At 37.8% G+C, this 13285-nt stretch overlaps 1 protein-coding gene across 3 annotated transcripts in view; it reads left to right on the top strand.

Annotated features, from left to right (window-relative positions):
- The window catches only part of NALCN (sodium leak channel, non-selective), a 249642-nt gene that overhangs the window by 124805 nt on the left and 111552 nt on the right, over nucleotides 1–13285 (top strand). For all 3 annotated transcript variants that reach the window (XM_056328711.1, XM_056328710.1, XM_056328712.1), the window contains exons 11-13: nucleotides 976–1107; nucleotides 7826–7993; nucleotides 12683–12874. In XM_056328711.1, the coding sequence (XP_056184686.1) occupies nucleotides 976–1107; nucleotides 7826–7993; nucleotides 12683–12874 (492 nt within the window). The remainder of the gene's footprint in view (nucleotides 1–975; nucleotides 1108–7825; nucleotides 7994–12682; nucleotides 12875–13285) is intronic.

Genomic DNA, 13285 nt, shown 5'->3' with positions numbered 1-13285 from the left:
CACAATTTAAATCTACAGACAAACACAAAGAACCATAATGTTGCACAACTTGCATTTGCAAATAAGCATTAAAGACATAAACTGTGAAAGATTACTTGTGAAAGATACTTACTTGTGAAAGATTGTAAAAAGTATCGATATTAGTGACCACTCATTCAATGATGCTTTAGTGTAGAACAATGCTCCATTCTCTGTGTTTGAAGCTAGGTTCTACTGGAACAATTGTGGCTTACCCAGTGAGGGTAGTGGTTACCTTAAATTGTAAGTCCATGCTCTTTGTGGTGGAGGCCTAGAAGTTAGTTCTTTGAACTTCTGGCATACCTTTTACCACTACTGTTTTGGCAACTCACAGATGTAAAGTCCTGGCCAGTGCTGCGTGCCTCCATTTCTCTTTTCTTCTGTGGGATTGCAGCAGCAGTGACACAAAGCATTAAGTGCACAGATACATGAATTACCTGTGAATTACTTCACGGTTCGTTGGACCAGATGTGCATAACTGCTATATGTAGATATGTTGTATACTTTTAGGCAACAGTTTGACATCAGATGAATCTCTTATCACTTGTCATTCTTGAGTAAAAGCAATGCACAAGATAGAATTGATGTTACTTGTCCCTGAACATTAAGATCTGCATGAACAAATCATAATGAGGGAATATTAACCAAGGGCAACTGAATAGATAGAAGTACGGTTTATGCTTTAAAAACATACTAAAGCAATGGATATCATATGAAATGATAAACCTTCACTTAGAAGTCAATTGGCAAATAAAACCCTGAAAAGTAAAAAAATCCACCAACTTACACATACAAACCAGGTGAAGCAATATATCAGAAGTATAAGTTTTCTTATTTTAAAGCGTAGTAAGTTAGAATCATGTAAAGAAGCTGATTATGTTTTAACAGTGTAATAAAACTTAATAATGTGTGTGGTTTAGCTCATTTTGTTGATAAAATTTTCTTTTTCTTTTGCAGAAAATGATGAGGTCATCTGTGTTCCATATGTTCATACTAAGCATGGTGGCTGTAGATGTGATTGTCGCTGCTAGTAACTACTACAAAGGAGAAAACTTCAAGAGACAATACGATGAATTTTACCTAGCTGAGGTGAGTGTAATGAAATGGCTATCTGGATATTTTTCAAGATAAGCTAAAGTAGAAAATGTGAATGTCAAGCGTATTTTAGTATGTAATTTTTTTATTCCCTTAAGCATTCTGAGAATTCTGTGCTAACTTGTTCCTCAGTCTGACAGTGGCTGACAGCCCTATCTTACAACCTTTTGAAAGGTAATTTCCTCAAACAAAATGTCAGTGGTAATGAGCTCAGGCTTAAGTATAGCATCTGCAAGCAATGCGTGGCTGCTGAGTTGCTATCTTTCTCTAGAAGGAATGTAACATCCAGAAGAATTTAACTTTAAAAAAATGACAAAACACTGTCTTTACAGAGTAGAGTACTTCTTCCTAAATCATCTTTATTCAACATACACTTAGCTGCAAGAAGGTCCTTAAGCATAACCAAAATAGTGTCGCAAATAGCCTGACTTTGGCAACTTCAAGAGCATACTGTAAAAAAAAAAAAAACATTTATCCAGTCATTAATTTGGTGAAGGAGGAGGTTGCGCTCCTGAACCAGTGAAATGGAGGTAAAAAGTTTCTTTGCAAGTGGCATTCTGGCAGGGACCCTGACTGACTTATTAGCTGGTCAAGGATTTTACTGTAGGGCGTGCACTAGAGATGCCAGAACCTTGGCTACATGTCTTTTTAGTGGTTTTTAGTACCGCTTAATTCAGTATTAAAAAAATTAAAAAAGAATGTAACACTTTGATACTAACGTACAGGCATAGATTTAAATAGATAACTTGTTTTTCCTGACTCAAGAGTGAAATCAGTATTGTAACATTCTTTATTAAAAATAGTTCCGTGAGCACTGTTAGTTGTCACTTTGTCTGAGTATAAAGCCACCAGTGCTGAAATTCACCAAGATCAGTTCTCTGACAGTGTTGATCACGGTTGCCTGGATTTGACACGTCTAGTTTAATGGTTACTGCGGTTTCCCTGGCTTTGATAATTATGCAGTCCTTCTTTGGAGGCAGAGGGGACATCCTTGGGCTAGGGCGCATGATAGCAGTATATTCCTTGTGATTCCTCTGCCATTTTTATTGCCTGGTTGGCAACCAATATACCAATGGCAGAGGATTCACGAGTCAAAAAATTTGGTGATTTGTACTCTTTTTGTTTAAAATGTCTAGATACATTTGAGAGTCAGACTCTAAAGTGCCCAACTTTAAACCCTTTATTCCGTAACATTATGATGCTTTATGAATCTCCCTTTTTAAGGGAGGTTGAGCTGATACTATTTTTTTTAATTTATCTTAGTTTTAGAATATGTATCTGATGTCTTAAAATCTTATGAAGCTGAGACTTCACCAGTTCTGGGACAAAACTGAAAACAAAGTTAAAGGTAGCACCAGAGTCCTAAAACCTCAAAAAAGTGCAGACTGGAGAGACATCAGTGCTGTGTCATGCTTTATTGTGTCTCATGCTCCTGGAGATAGCTGCCGTTTGTATGAACACTGAGTAAAGCTGGCCCAGCCAACAATTACAAGAGTAATTGTGAAATGTGTTATCTTTATTTTATCTCAAGTTCTAAGCGTATCCAGAAAACAACATGAACATGCAAGAAGATGATCTTGGGAATAAGTCATTGGAATAAAATGCACAAATACTGGGTTTTCTTATGACATCCCCCACAGATCTGAGGATGTAAGTGAGGACAGGGAAACTCATTTTAGCCTCTGTCGTGGTTTTAACCTGGCAGGCAGCTCAGCCCCACGCAGCTGCTCGTTCACTCTCCCCCAGTAGTGTGGGGAGAGAATCAGAAGAGTAAAAGTGAGAAAACTTGTGGGTTGAGATAAAGACAGTTTAATATGAAAGCAAAAGCCACACACACAAGCAAAGCAAAGCAAGGAATTCATTCACCACTGCCCACGGGCAGGCAGGTGTTCAGCCATCCCCAGGAAAGCCGGGCTCCGTCACGCATAACAGTTACTCGGGAAGACAAAATGCCATCACCCGAACATCCCCCCTTCTTCTTCCCCCAGATTTATATGCTGAGCACGACATTACATGGTATGGGATGTCCCTTTGGTCAGTTGGGGCCAGCTGTCCCGGCTGTGCCCCCTCCCAGCTTCTTGTGCCCCCCCCAGCCTGCTCACTGGTGGGGTGTGGTGAGAGGCAGAAAAGTCCTTGACCCTGTGCAAGCCTGCTCAGCAGTAGCTAAAACATCCCTGTGTTATCAACACCACTGTTTTAGTCACAGACCCACAACAGCACCATACAAACTATAATGAAGAAAATTAACACTGTCCCTGCCAAAACCAGTACAATATCATAGGCCAGAGACAAATAATTAAGTCAGCATTAAAGCCTGGGACCATGAACTTTTTGCAATAGGCATTTTTGCTTTATGCCCAGGATACAGGAAGTGGAGCCTGGATTCTTATCAAAATAACATTAATTCTATTTATATTCAAATAGGAAACGCTGCATGTGCTATTTCTATTTTCACACTGAATATATAGTATAATTATGCTTTTATTAATCAGTGCTAGAAACACTCTCTTCACCATCTATTTCAAGTGTAGGGTTTGGGGAGGGGGAGGTTCCAGAGAAATACTTGCCAGAGTTTAATAATTCAAGATGAGTATGGCATGTAAACTAGTGTATTATAAGCCCTCTTAAGCAATGTCTGGTTTTCTTTAAAGATGTATTTTTCTGCTTCTGCGTATCTTAGATTATTGGTTTATTGGTGGGAATGTTGTCAGACATTTTTTTACATTCTACATGTTTACATTTCTAAGTATATAAGGTAAATTAATCTGGAATACAGAAAGGTATTTTGTTTATTTGTAAGGCATACTTTTGATGTCTGTTTGTCTGGGTTTTTTTATTTGTGATACTTTTACTAGAGACACTATAAAAAAAGCAAGAATAACCCCCTAGTATCTTACAGAAGGAGGTATAAAATACAGTATCAGAAGAGCAGAAGAGTAGAAAACATCCTGGGAGAGAGGAGAAATTGATAAGCTGGTGTCATTTCCTACCCAGTTAATTGTGAAACTTGTGCTTTACAGCACAGGGCGTACAAAGAAATTGTTTTTAAGAGCCTTGAAGAGGCTGAACACTCAAACAACGCCTATTATTCCTCAGTGGCTGGTTTGGTTTTCTTGGTGAGGAAGACTAGTTGGAGCAGGACGCACTGCTGTTGCTCTGTATTTTCCATTACACTAGATGCAAAAAGCTTTCCCTTCAGAGGGAGCTGACTTGAGTGGCCAACAGCAATCGGGATTCCCTTTGCTAAAGGAAATGCCTAGGTACATCACAGCAAACATATCTCGCTTTCTGATACATTTTCTAGAAGTCATCTTGGAAGCTGCTGGCTTTAGGAGCAGACATGTCCAATAAAATAGCTCACAGTCCATTTTATGGACCACACATTGTAGTGGCCTAGAACTGTAGAAATACATCCACTTAAATTCAGTAAACAAATCTAAGTGAAGTTATTGAGATACCCGGTGTCAAGAAAAAGAAGTGTATTCGTTGTTGGAAAGAGAAGACAGACTCAAGAGAAAAGGAGACAAAGGTTAGACAAGAAGATAACAGATAGAAATTAATTCTAAACTCGGGTCCCACTGGTTGCATAATTTTGTATACCCAGTAGTAAATGAGAGGTTCTGACAAGCATTTCAATTTGTATACATCAGCCCTGCAGATTAAGCAAAACCAGAATTTTAAGAGGATAGCTCAGAACCCCAATGCACTATCTGAGAACCTGGAAAGAGCAGAGCTTCAAACTCATTTTTGGTAATTGTTATTGAGGATGTTGACTTTACCTACTCAATACCTGGACAGAATAGTGATGGATGTTTGTTTTTATGTGCAACTGCCACATTTTGTCTTCCATTAAAAGATGATACAGACTAGAAGTCTTATTGGAGATGTGTGAAATTCCTTCAAGTACTGCTTTAAAGGGTCTGAAAAACAAGAGTTCAAAACTAGGTGCTTTTATAAGCTTCCTCTTAGGCTCCTTTGGCAGTCTGTCTCCTTGCACTTCTGCCTTCATGTAGCCTTTGCCCTGCCCTGGCTGAAGGTAGGATTGAGTGCTGGGTCAGATCTGGTAGCAAGGGAAATGCTGGAGGTCTGTGCCCTTAATCCCACTGATCCTGCTCAAAAGAATTCTTGTCTTTCCCAAAGCCACACTTACAAAGAAAACTGAGCCTGTCACTGTTGGATGTTGGCTGATCCTGAGCTCTGCCTCTGCAAAAAAAACATAAAGGGGCTACTGGCAAAACGTACTGTTGCTGAAGGCAGCATTAATACCATAAAGCTTCCAGGTGACTCAGTGGGAGGCAGCTGTCACAGAAGCAGCCCATTCCTGGTAGCTCCTCTCTGGCCTCCCCAAAGCAAAACTGGCAACCTGGTGGAGGGTGGCTGCTCATGTGTTACACCTGCTTTTTGTGTGTACATCTGATTTGGCTTCTTATGTGAATTTGCCTTTCTCTTGTCTCTACAGCAATGAAAGGAGTGATTTCAGCTTAAAAAAATAAGCTATAAAATTGTATTACATTTCATACCTAACAAAAAGTTTTAGTCAGATATTCTGAATCTTCTGTAATTAATTACAAGGAAGGAAAAAAATACCAGCTCTGTCAGCAGGAAGACAGGTGTATAAATGTAATCAGATGTTATGCAAGCCATTTGATACATTTTAAGTGCTAGTGGTTTGAATTCATTTGACAAGCATGTAAAATGCAAATGATCCCACCCACACATTTTTAGAATAAATTAAAATACTCTTAACATCGTATTTGTTAGTCTTGTCCTAATAGGAAGCCTATGTGCTCTGAAGTATGTATGTGTGTATTTAAATGGCATTGTTATTCCACCTGCTTTGAAGCTGAATTCCAGCTGCTTTCTACCCACTGTTCCATTTTTCCTCATTTGATCCCCTTGTTCTTTCAGGGCTCAGATGTGTTTTCATTAAAAGTGAGATTTCATTTCAAGATTTTTTTGATAAAACATTTTCCTTGTGATTAAGATAGAGATTTTCACGTGAAGAGGTAGCCTCTTCAGACTTCGCTCATTGTTCTTCTTGAGCTCTTTGAGCTCCCAGAACAAAGGCTGAAAAACTGGACAGACACATTTCAGAATATGAGCATGAAAGTATTTCTACACTGTTTATGACTGAAATCACACAAATATTTCTTAGTAGTATATCTTTCCTAATGTGAAGAATTTTTTGGATCACTATGAAGCATTTTGCCTTAATTTAATCATTCAGAGGACGTTTGAAGCCTGATAACTATTTTGCATGCCTTGACAAGGCCACATAATACAGCTGGTGGCACTGTTCATGAATAGCTGTGTGGACTAGGGGATTACGTCCTAGGAAATACAGGACACAAACTTCAGTGTTTAACTTCCATTTCCACTCCTGCTTGTGACAGTCCTGTACACATAAAATATGTAAAATTTTATTTAGCTGTGTCACAAAATCCTACTTTCATGTTGATGAATATATTTTTGATGGACTGGAGAGTTTAAATTTTAAATAATGTAGGTACTTAAGGCAGCATACCAGAGACTGTGACTGTCAGATTCAGAATTAAAATCTTAGCCTCTAACTTTGTTATGCCCTGCCAAATCCAGTAAATCTACAGTCGACAGTTGGTTAATCTCTCCATCTTAAAAGGATTAATACTTTTGCTCAAAGAAGGTTTCAACTGTATTTTGGTAATGTTTGCACAGCACTTTGAAAGTATTAATTGTATATAGATGCCACGTAATGTTATCTCAGTGTCTCTTTTAAGCCCCAAAGTGTGTAAAGAGTCAAAGAGGAAAATTGCTGAATCAAGGAAAAACATTCTTTCCATTGGTTTTCCTGGCTGTTGGGAAGTGAGGGAGTGAGTCTTTCATGATTTATACAGTAGTAAATTATAAGAAGACAGGTGAGGAAGAAGTGTGTCCAGCCAGAAGGACTTTCAGTAGTGAGAGAAGTAAGAGAAAATAAATCTTGAAGATGCAAACCTATGCAAAATTCGTTCCCTTTGTTCAAGCTGAACATCATGTGTTTTAGTGCGTAAATATTTCGAGAAAGGCCTCACAGTCATCCAATGCCTACAAGCAGATTTCTTCCACTGTAACTTCCCACCTTACTCTCTTTGCTCAACTTCTTTAACACCATCTCTTTAAAATTTTTGAAAACTTACCAATTTTGGACTGTGTTTGAATTTCTTCTTTTTTTTAATTTGTTCTAATGCTTGAGTCCCATCACCCATTTTCTGCCTGTCTTGGTTTTCACATTATTATAGATGTTTTAGAAAATTGAAGCAGCAATTTTCAGAGAGACCTTTAAACTTTGGTTTGTTCCATAGATCTCTTAAAATTTTTCAGACAGCTCATATGTGTTGCTTCACATTTTGAAAAAAAAAAAACTCATCATTTTTTTGCTTTTTATCTGTGTACAAAAAGTGAAATTTCAGCTGGATGGATTTATTATTTCATGCTTTCTAAATTGTGGCATCTACATGTCTGTGTTGAGACTTCAAAAAATTTCATAAAGTGTACCTTTTAAGGAAGAATATTAGCCAATATGAGGAAATCTATTGTTGATTGTTCATTCTGTTTATAGTATGAGTGTTTTCGTTAAGTGTTATGGACCTCTTTATTTTTGCCATATAAAGCCTTTATAGACATCATGACATAGAAACCTGTAATTTAACTCAGTGTTTTGAATGCATCTTTCTTGTTTTATATATTTGTCTAGGTTGCTTTTACAGTTCTGTTTGATTTAGAAGCTCTCCTGAAGATCTGGTGTTTGGGTTTCACAGGATACATCAGCTCATCTCTTCACAAGTTTGAGTTGCTGCTTGTAATCGGAACCACTCTACATATTTATCCTGACCTCTATCACTCTCAGTTTACATATTTTCAGGTATGATCAACTATTTTTACATTTCACCCTATATACCAATTAAAAACATTACCTATTTTGCTCTTATTACTTCTGTTCTCAGGCTACTGATGTTGTCACAATATTGTCTCACTTTGAAAATATATTTAAAATAACAAATATGTCTGTTCTTAACTACGTTTGTTGGGTGGATTTACAGAAATAGGATTCTTTCTAACTTTGCTGGGATTCCCTTCTGTTTTCATTAACTCACGTTTCTTATCTGAGCTACGCTGTTCAGTAGGTTCTGCATTAGTTTTTTCACTGTCCTTCATTGAGCCGTGACCTTGCATACAGCTCTTTAGGGCATCACCTTCCAGTAGTGTCCACCACTGTCCCTGAGGCTTTACTACACTTGCTTTTGCTTTTCCAAATCTTCATCTCTGTGGCAGTCTCATGCCTAAGTCTCTGCTCCAGTTACTGTGGGTCTTTTGAGGTAATTTCTTCAGAATCATCTTAGATTTATAGATTTTTTATAGATCTGTTTTTTATAGATCTCTAACCATTCTTTATCTAGAGGGAAAGTGTGTTTATGAAGGCTCTTCCTACATTTTCACTTTGGGGAAGAGCAGGAAGGAGACAAAGACTGATTAATTCAGACTTCTGATTCTTCCTCTGTCAGCCAGCCAAACCAATTCCCCATTCCTCCTCCTCAAAGTGCTTAGGGTTGCTCCAGTTGTGGGAGAAAGCGCTGGGATTTGTTATAATGTGTTATGTTCTACAGTGCTAAAGAAAGGGATTTTTTAAAAAAATGCATTAAAGGATTCATGTCTGTCCATTATTCAGTCATGGATTGGCATGATGTATAATCAGTAAAGGCAAATAATAAATCATCAGAGTCCTGTCAATAAATGTGATTAGCTACAGTGACACATACTGTAACTAAGTGAGTACAATATGGGGGGAGCAGTCTCCCCAGGTATGGGTTGAAATATGATGGCCTTTTCAGACTTCTGCAAATGGCGTCCTGTATTTTTGCTAAATGGTTCTACAAACCTGCTCAAGAAAGCTTTCAGGATGACAAATTCTATTTTGCCTTCACCTGGCATCATTTGAAGTCTTTTAGATGGTTATAGCTTTGATTTTGCTGTCCAAATATGTAAAATACTGTTATTCTATGTGGCATAACATTCCTAACCTTCAAGTATCAGGAGTATGTTATTGCACTTTCGTGTCAAAAGCGCACAGGAAACCTTAGCTAGGAGCTCTCAGTTAAAGCAGTAAACAACTTAGTTAATAGTTGGTCTATGTTTATTAGGGCAGAGTCCACTTACATCTGATGATTTATTTCTAGGAATTTTAAGTGTAAATTATGAACATGTTGGGCTAAATGGGTGACATCATCACTAACTCATAGGACTGAAAGTATAATTAAAATATAGCCAGATGTGGATAATAAAATAATGTCTTTTCTTTTTAACGGTTTTAATTAGTTTTGTGGGTCGGGGGTAGTGTGTTTTGGTTTTTTTTAAAAAAAGTGCTAGCTTTTATGACAGAAAATGTCAGGATGTGGTTTTTATTTCCTGAAATATATGATACATACATTTTACAAGCAGAAACACCTGCTACACTGAAAGATTTGGGTTGTACTGTGCAATCCAAATCCCTTAAGTGTCAAATGACAGTGAGGTTGGAAAACACTTTACCTTTGATGTCAGTGTGTAAGGGAGTTACGCACCATATTCCACCAATTAAGCTTCTGGGCAAGCTAGATAACACATTTTCAAATCAACCAAGGTCAAAAAGTCTTTTTCACATGGTTACATTGTGATGTTAGGCAGATTTCCAGGCCTTTAGGTATTAATGATGACAGGTTAAATGTGTTCCTTGTCAGCCAACAAAACAGATTACTGAAAACAGAAGTTTTATTTGACACATTCCAGGATAGTGAGCAGAAATGTGTGGTTTATCTAGTCTTCCTTAGCATATATTTCAGTCTGCATTATTCATTGGTCTTTATCATTACCTTTTGCCAACACATCATTCACTCTTCACCACATTGGCTCTTGTCCACCCTCCCACCTATCTTTCTTACATTTACTGTACAGTCATTCAAAACACTTTGTAAAGCTCCTTCTGAAAGACTCCAGCAAACCAACATTCTATGGCTATAATCTATAGAGCACAAAATCAGTGGAGAAACAACAGATTTTTCATGTTATTGCAGAGATCTGTAATGAACTGGCATAAAATGGAGACATTTAAACAGAATTTTACCTATACTGGACTGAAAAGATTTTATTTGTGCTTGGGGAAAATACTGCTGAGTGATTTTCTGAATAAATATCATCCCTTTTAGCAAATGCAGCCATTTTTTGTAACAAAGCCATAGTTTCTCTTTTATATTGTTTATTTTGATTTGGGTTTTAACTTATTTTTATATGTAATCCAAGTTCTGCATGCACCTTCTATAGCTCTAAATTTAATACAGTTTGCAATCCAATTACACAGAATGCATAAATGTTCATTAGAGTGTACTATTGCTAGATTCAATTTGTCACCTAATGAAAATAAATGAAAAAAACATATAGTATCAAGAAGATTAATGTGTTTCTTAAAGGTCAATTAATGTTCCCCAAAGGAAGGGAGAGGAAAGTAAGGCAGATAATACAGTTTATCTAAAACACAACTCAGAATACTGACTAGCATGAAATCTTCACCCCACTGGAGTCAGTGTTGAAAGTAACTTTTACACTGTCAGATCTTGTAAGTAAGAAGGCACCATGTTCACATGTTTGTAGTACTTGGAAATCTCACTCATCTCACTGTCTGTCACTGCCTTTGTAACCAGTTTTATGTGCTCAAATTATATGTAATGGGATCACTGTACCAATATGAAAGGAAAGGACTTCATCTTACCTTGTTCTAAAGTTAAGCTGTGTAGTGTAACCTTTGTAATTAGGACCTTTTTTTAGTACTAAATACAGTGAAGCCTCATCCCATCTAATACAAGGGGTCTGGTATATTTGAAATAAGTTGTTGTCTTGAGTTGACTTTCTCTTTCTGTCCCTCTTGGCAGTAAAGCCTAGATGACTCACATATTCTGTGCACCTGACAGATAGGTAGGGAGGTGGGTTTCATGAAAAATGCAAAGGTTTATATTATTAGCAAGCTACAAGGTACACTGAACTCCGTGAACAGCTTCTGTCAAACTTACTGCCTCTCCAAAAGCAGCAGAGCAGTTGTATTTGACTTGTACATAAGGTCAGCCTTTAATTGCACTGTAATTCCTACCTTCCAGTTTCAATATGTTCTTGCAGACATATAAGTGATGCTTTGGGCTAGAGAGTCTTTTTCTTTGTAAGGACTGCAAAATCTCGTTTGCCACATACACTGCTGTCTGTTGTCTTCAGCAGCTACTTTTGCTACCACTGCCTCTTGTTGATACCAATGTTCATGTCACTGTTTATGCCACCATCAGTGGCAGAAATAGGAGAGTCAGAGCTGTCAGCAGCTTTTCCAAGGTACACTCGGCAATGAATGGGTCAGGAGTTCTACACACGATCACAGTTCTGCTGCCACTACTAATACTGAGACATGTCAAATATATCAGTGGCACACAATGCTGTTTCCGCTGATATTGAGAAATGCCATCCAAAATTTCCCTTGTGGGAAGCAGCAAAGTATGTTCATTAACAATTTTGCTAGGGTATATGGTACACAATGCCAAGCAATTTTGCCTTGGGTCACCAAAATGGAAAGATGACCTGTGGAAGAAGAGTGGGCAGTTCTTCACGTGAATATATAACCTGGTGTAACAAATAACACAGAATCATAGAAAAATCTAGGCTGGAAGTGGCCTTTCAAAGTTATCTCATCAAGCCTGCTGCTCAAAGCAGAGATTTCCTCAAAGACTGTTCAGGACCTCAAAGACTGTCCATGTAGAATAAGTATGTTTTTTTAACAGTGATGATAATCACAATTGGAGCAATTCACCTAGCAGTGCACTGCAGTAGTTTTCAGTTGCTAAATCTAGACTGATGTATTTTGACCTTTACCTGAAGCAGTTCTTACATTTGGTAATACAGTATAAACCACTGGTCTGTAATTCCACATCACATTCAGATTTATTATCTGTGGTATGTTTTGCCTATGTCTTTGTTTCCTTTGTTACCCCAAAAACAGTTTTACCCAATTGCATTTCTGTGATGACTCTTCATGAGTGGTGAGTTGATCACAGCCTTGAGGGCCTTGCATATCCTCCTGTGCCGGTACTCTCAAGATCTCCGCTGTTGTCCCATGCCTGTACGCATTGATGCTGTGTTTTGTGGAAGGGTCATAGCTCGTTCTATGCAAAATTGCTATTACTGCAGAAAAAGAGACATGTAACAATAAGCATTACACCACACAATTGTAAAAAGCTAAGCAAAAACCAAAGTAGGTTAACAGTTACCTGGTTGTTGGGTGACTGCCACTGCTAGCTAAAACAAATCTCCAGGCAGGCCAAGATAAGTACAGACAAAACACAGGTTCTAGGGCTTGTGTTCTTAACCTAACACATAACTTGTGGTCTGTTACGAGAGGTGGCAACCTGATATTTACTGGTCTACAAAGCTGTAAGTCCCTTTTTGGCCTTGAAGTGTCTGATCCTGTGAAAAGTTGTTGATTAATGTGATTATTTAATGTGATTATCATGTAATTGATACAGTTGTATTTTCTCTTTCTTTGCAGGTTCTTAGAGTAGTTCGGCTTATAAAGATTTCTCCTGCTTTAGAAGACTTTGTTTATAAGATATTTGGACCAGGAAAAAAACTTGGGAGTTTGGTGGTGTTTACTGCCAGCCTTTTAATTGTAATGTCAGCAATCAGTTTACAGATGTTTTGCTTTGTGGAAGAACTGGATAGATTTACAACCTTCCCACGGGCAAGTATAAAAAATATTGATTACTCTTTGCTTGTTATTATTTTCTTGTCATTGATATTTTCTTGCGGTTGGTGGTGGACTGGGCAGTGCTAGGTAAACAATTGGACTCGATGTTAAAGGTCTTTTCCAGCCTAAATAATTCTATGGTTCTATGGTTCTGTCATGGTTTAACCCAGTAGGTAGCTAAATACCACGGAGCTGCTTGCTCCAGGGGGATGGGGGAGAGAATTAGGAAAAAAAAAAGTAAAATTTGTGTGTTGAGATAAAGACAGTTTAATAGGATAGAAATGGAAGGGAAAATAGTAAAAATAGTAATACATACAAAACAAGTGATGCACAATGGAGTTACTCACCATCTGCTGATCAGTGCCCAGCCAGTTCCTGAGCAGCGGCCCCCCAGCCAGCTTTCCC

This window comes from Falco biarmicus, chromosome 2 (assembly GCF_023638135.1).
Source record: "Falco biarmicus isolate bFalBia1 chromosome 2, bFalBia1.pri, whole genome shotgun sequence".
NCBI classification, from domain to species: domain Eukaryota; kingdom Metazoa; phylum Chordata; class Aves; order Falconiformes; family Falconidae; genus Falco; species Falco biarmicus.
The sequence above is the reverse complement of the archived record's forward strand: the minus strand, read 5'-3'. Positions and strand labels throughout refer to the sequence as shown.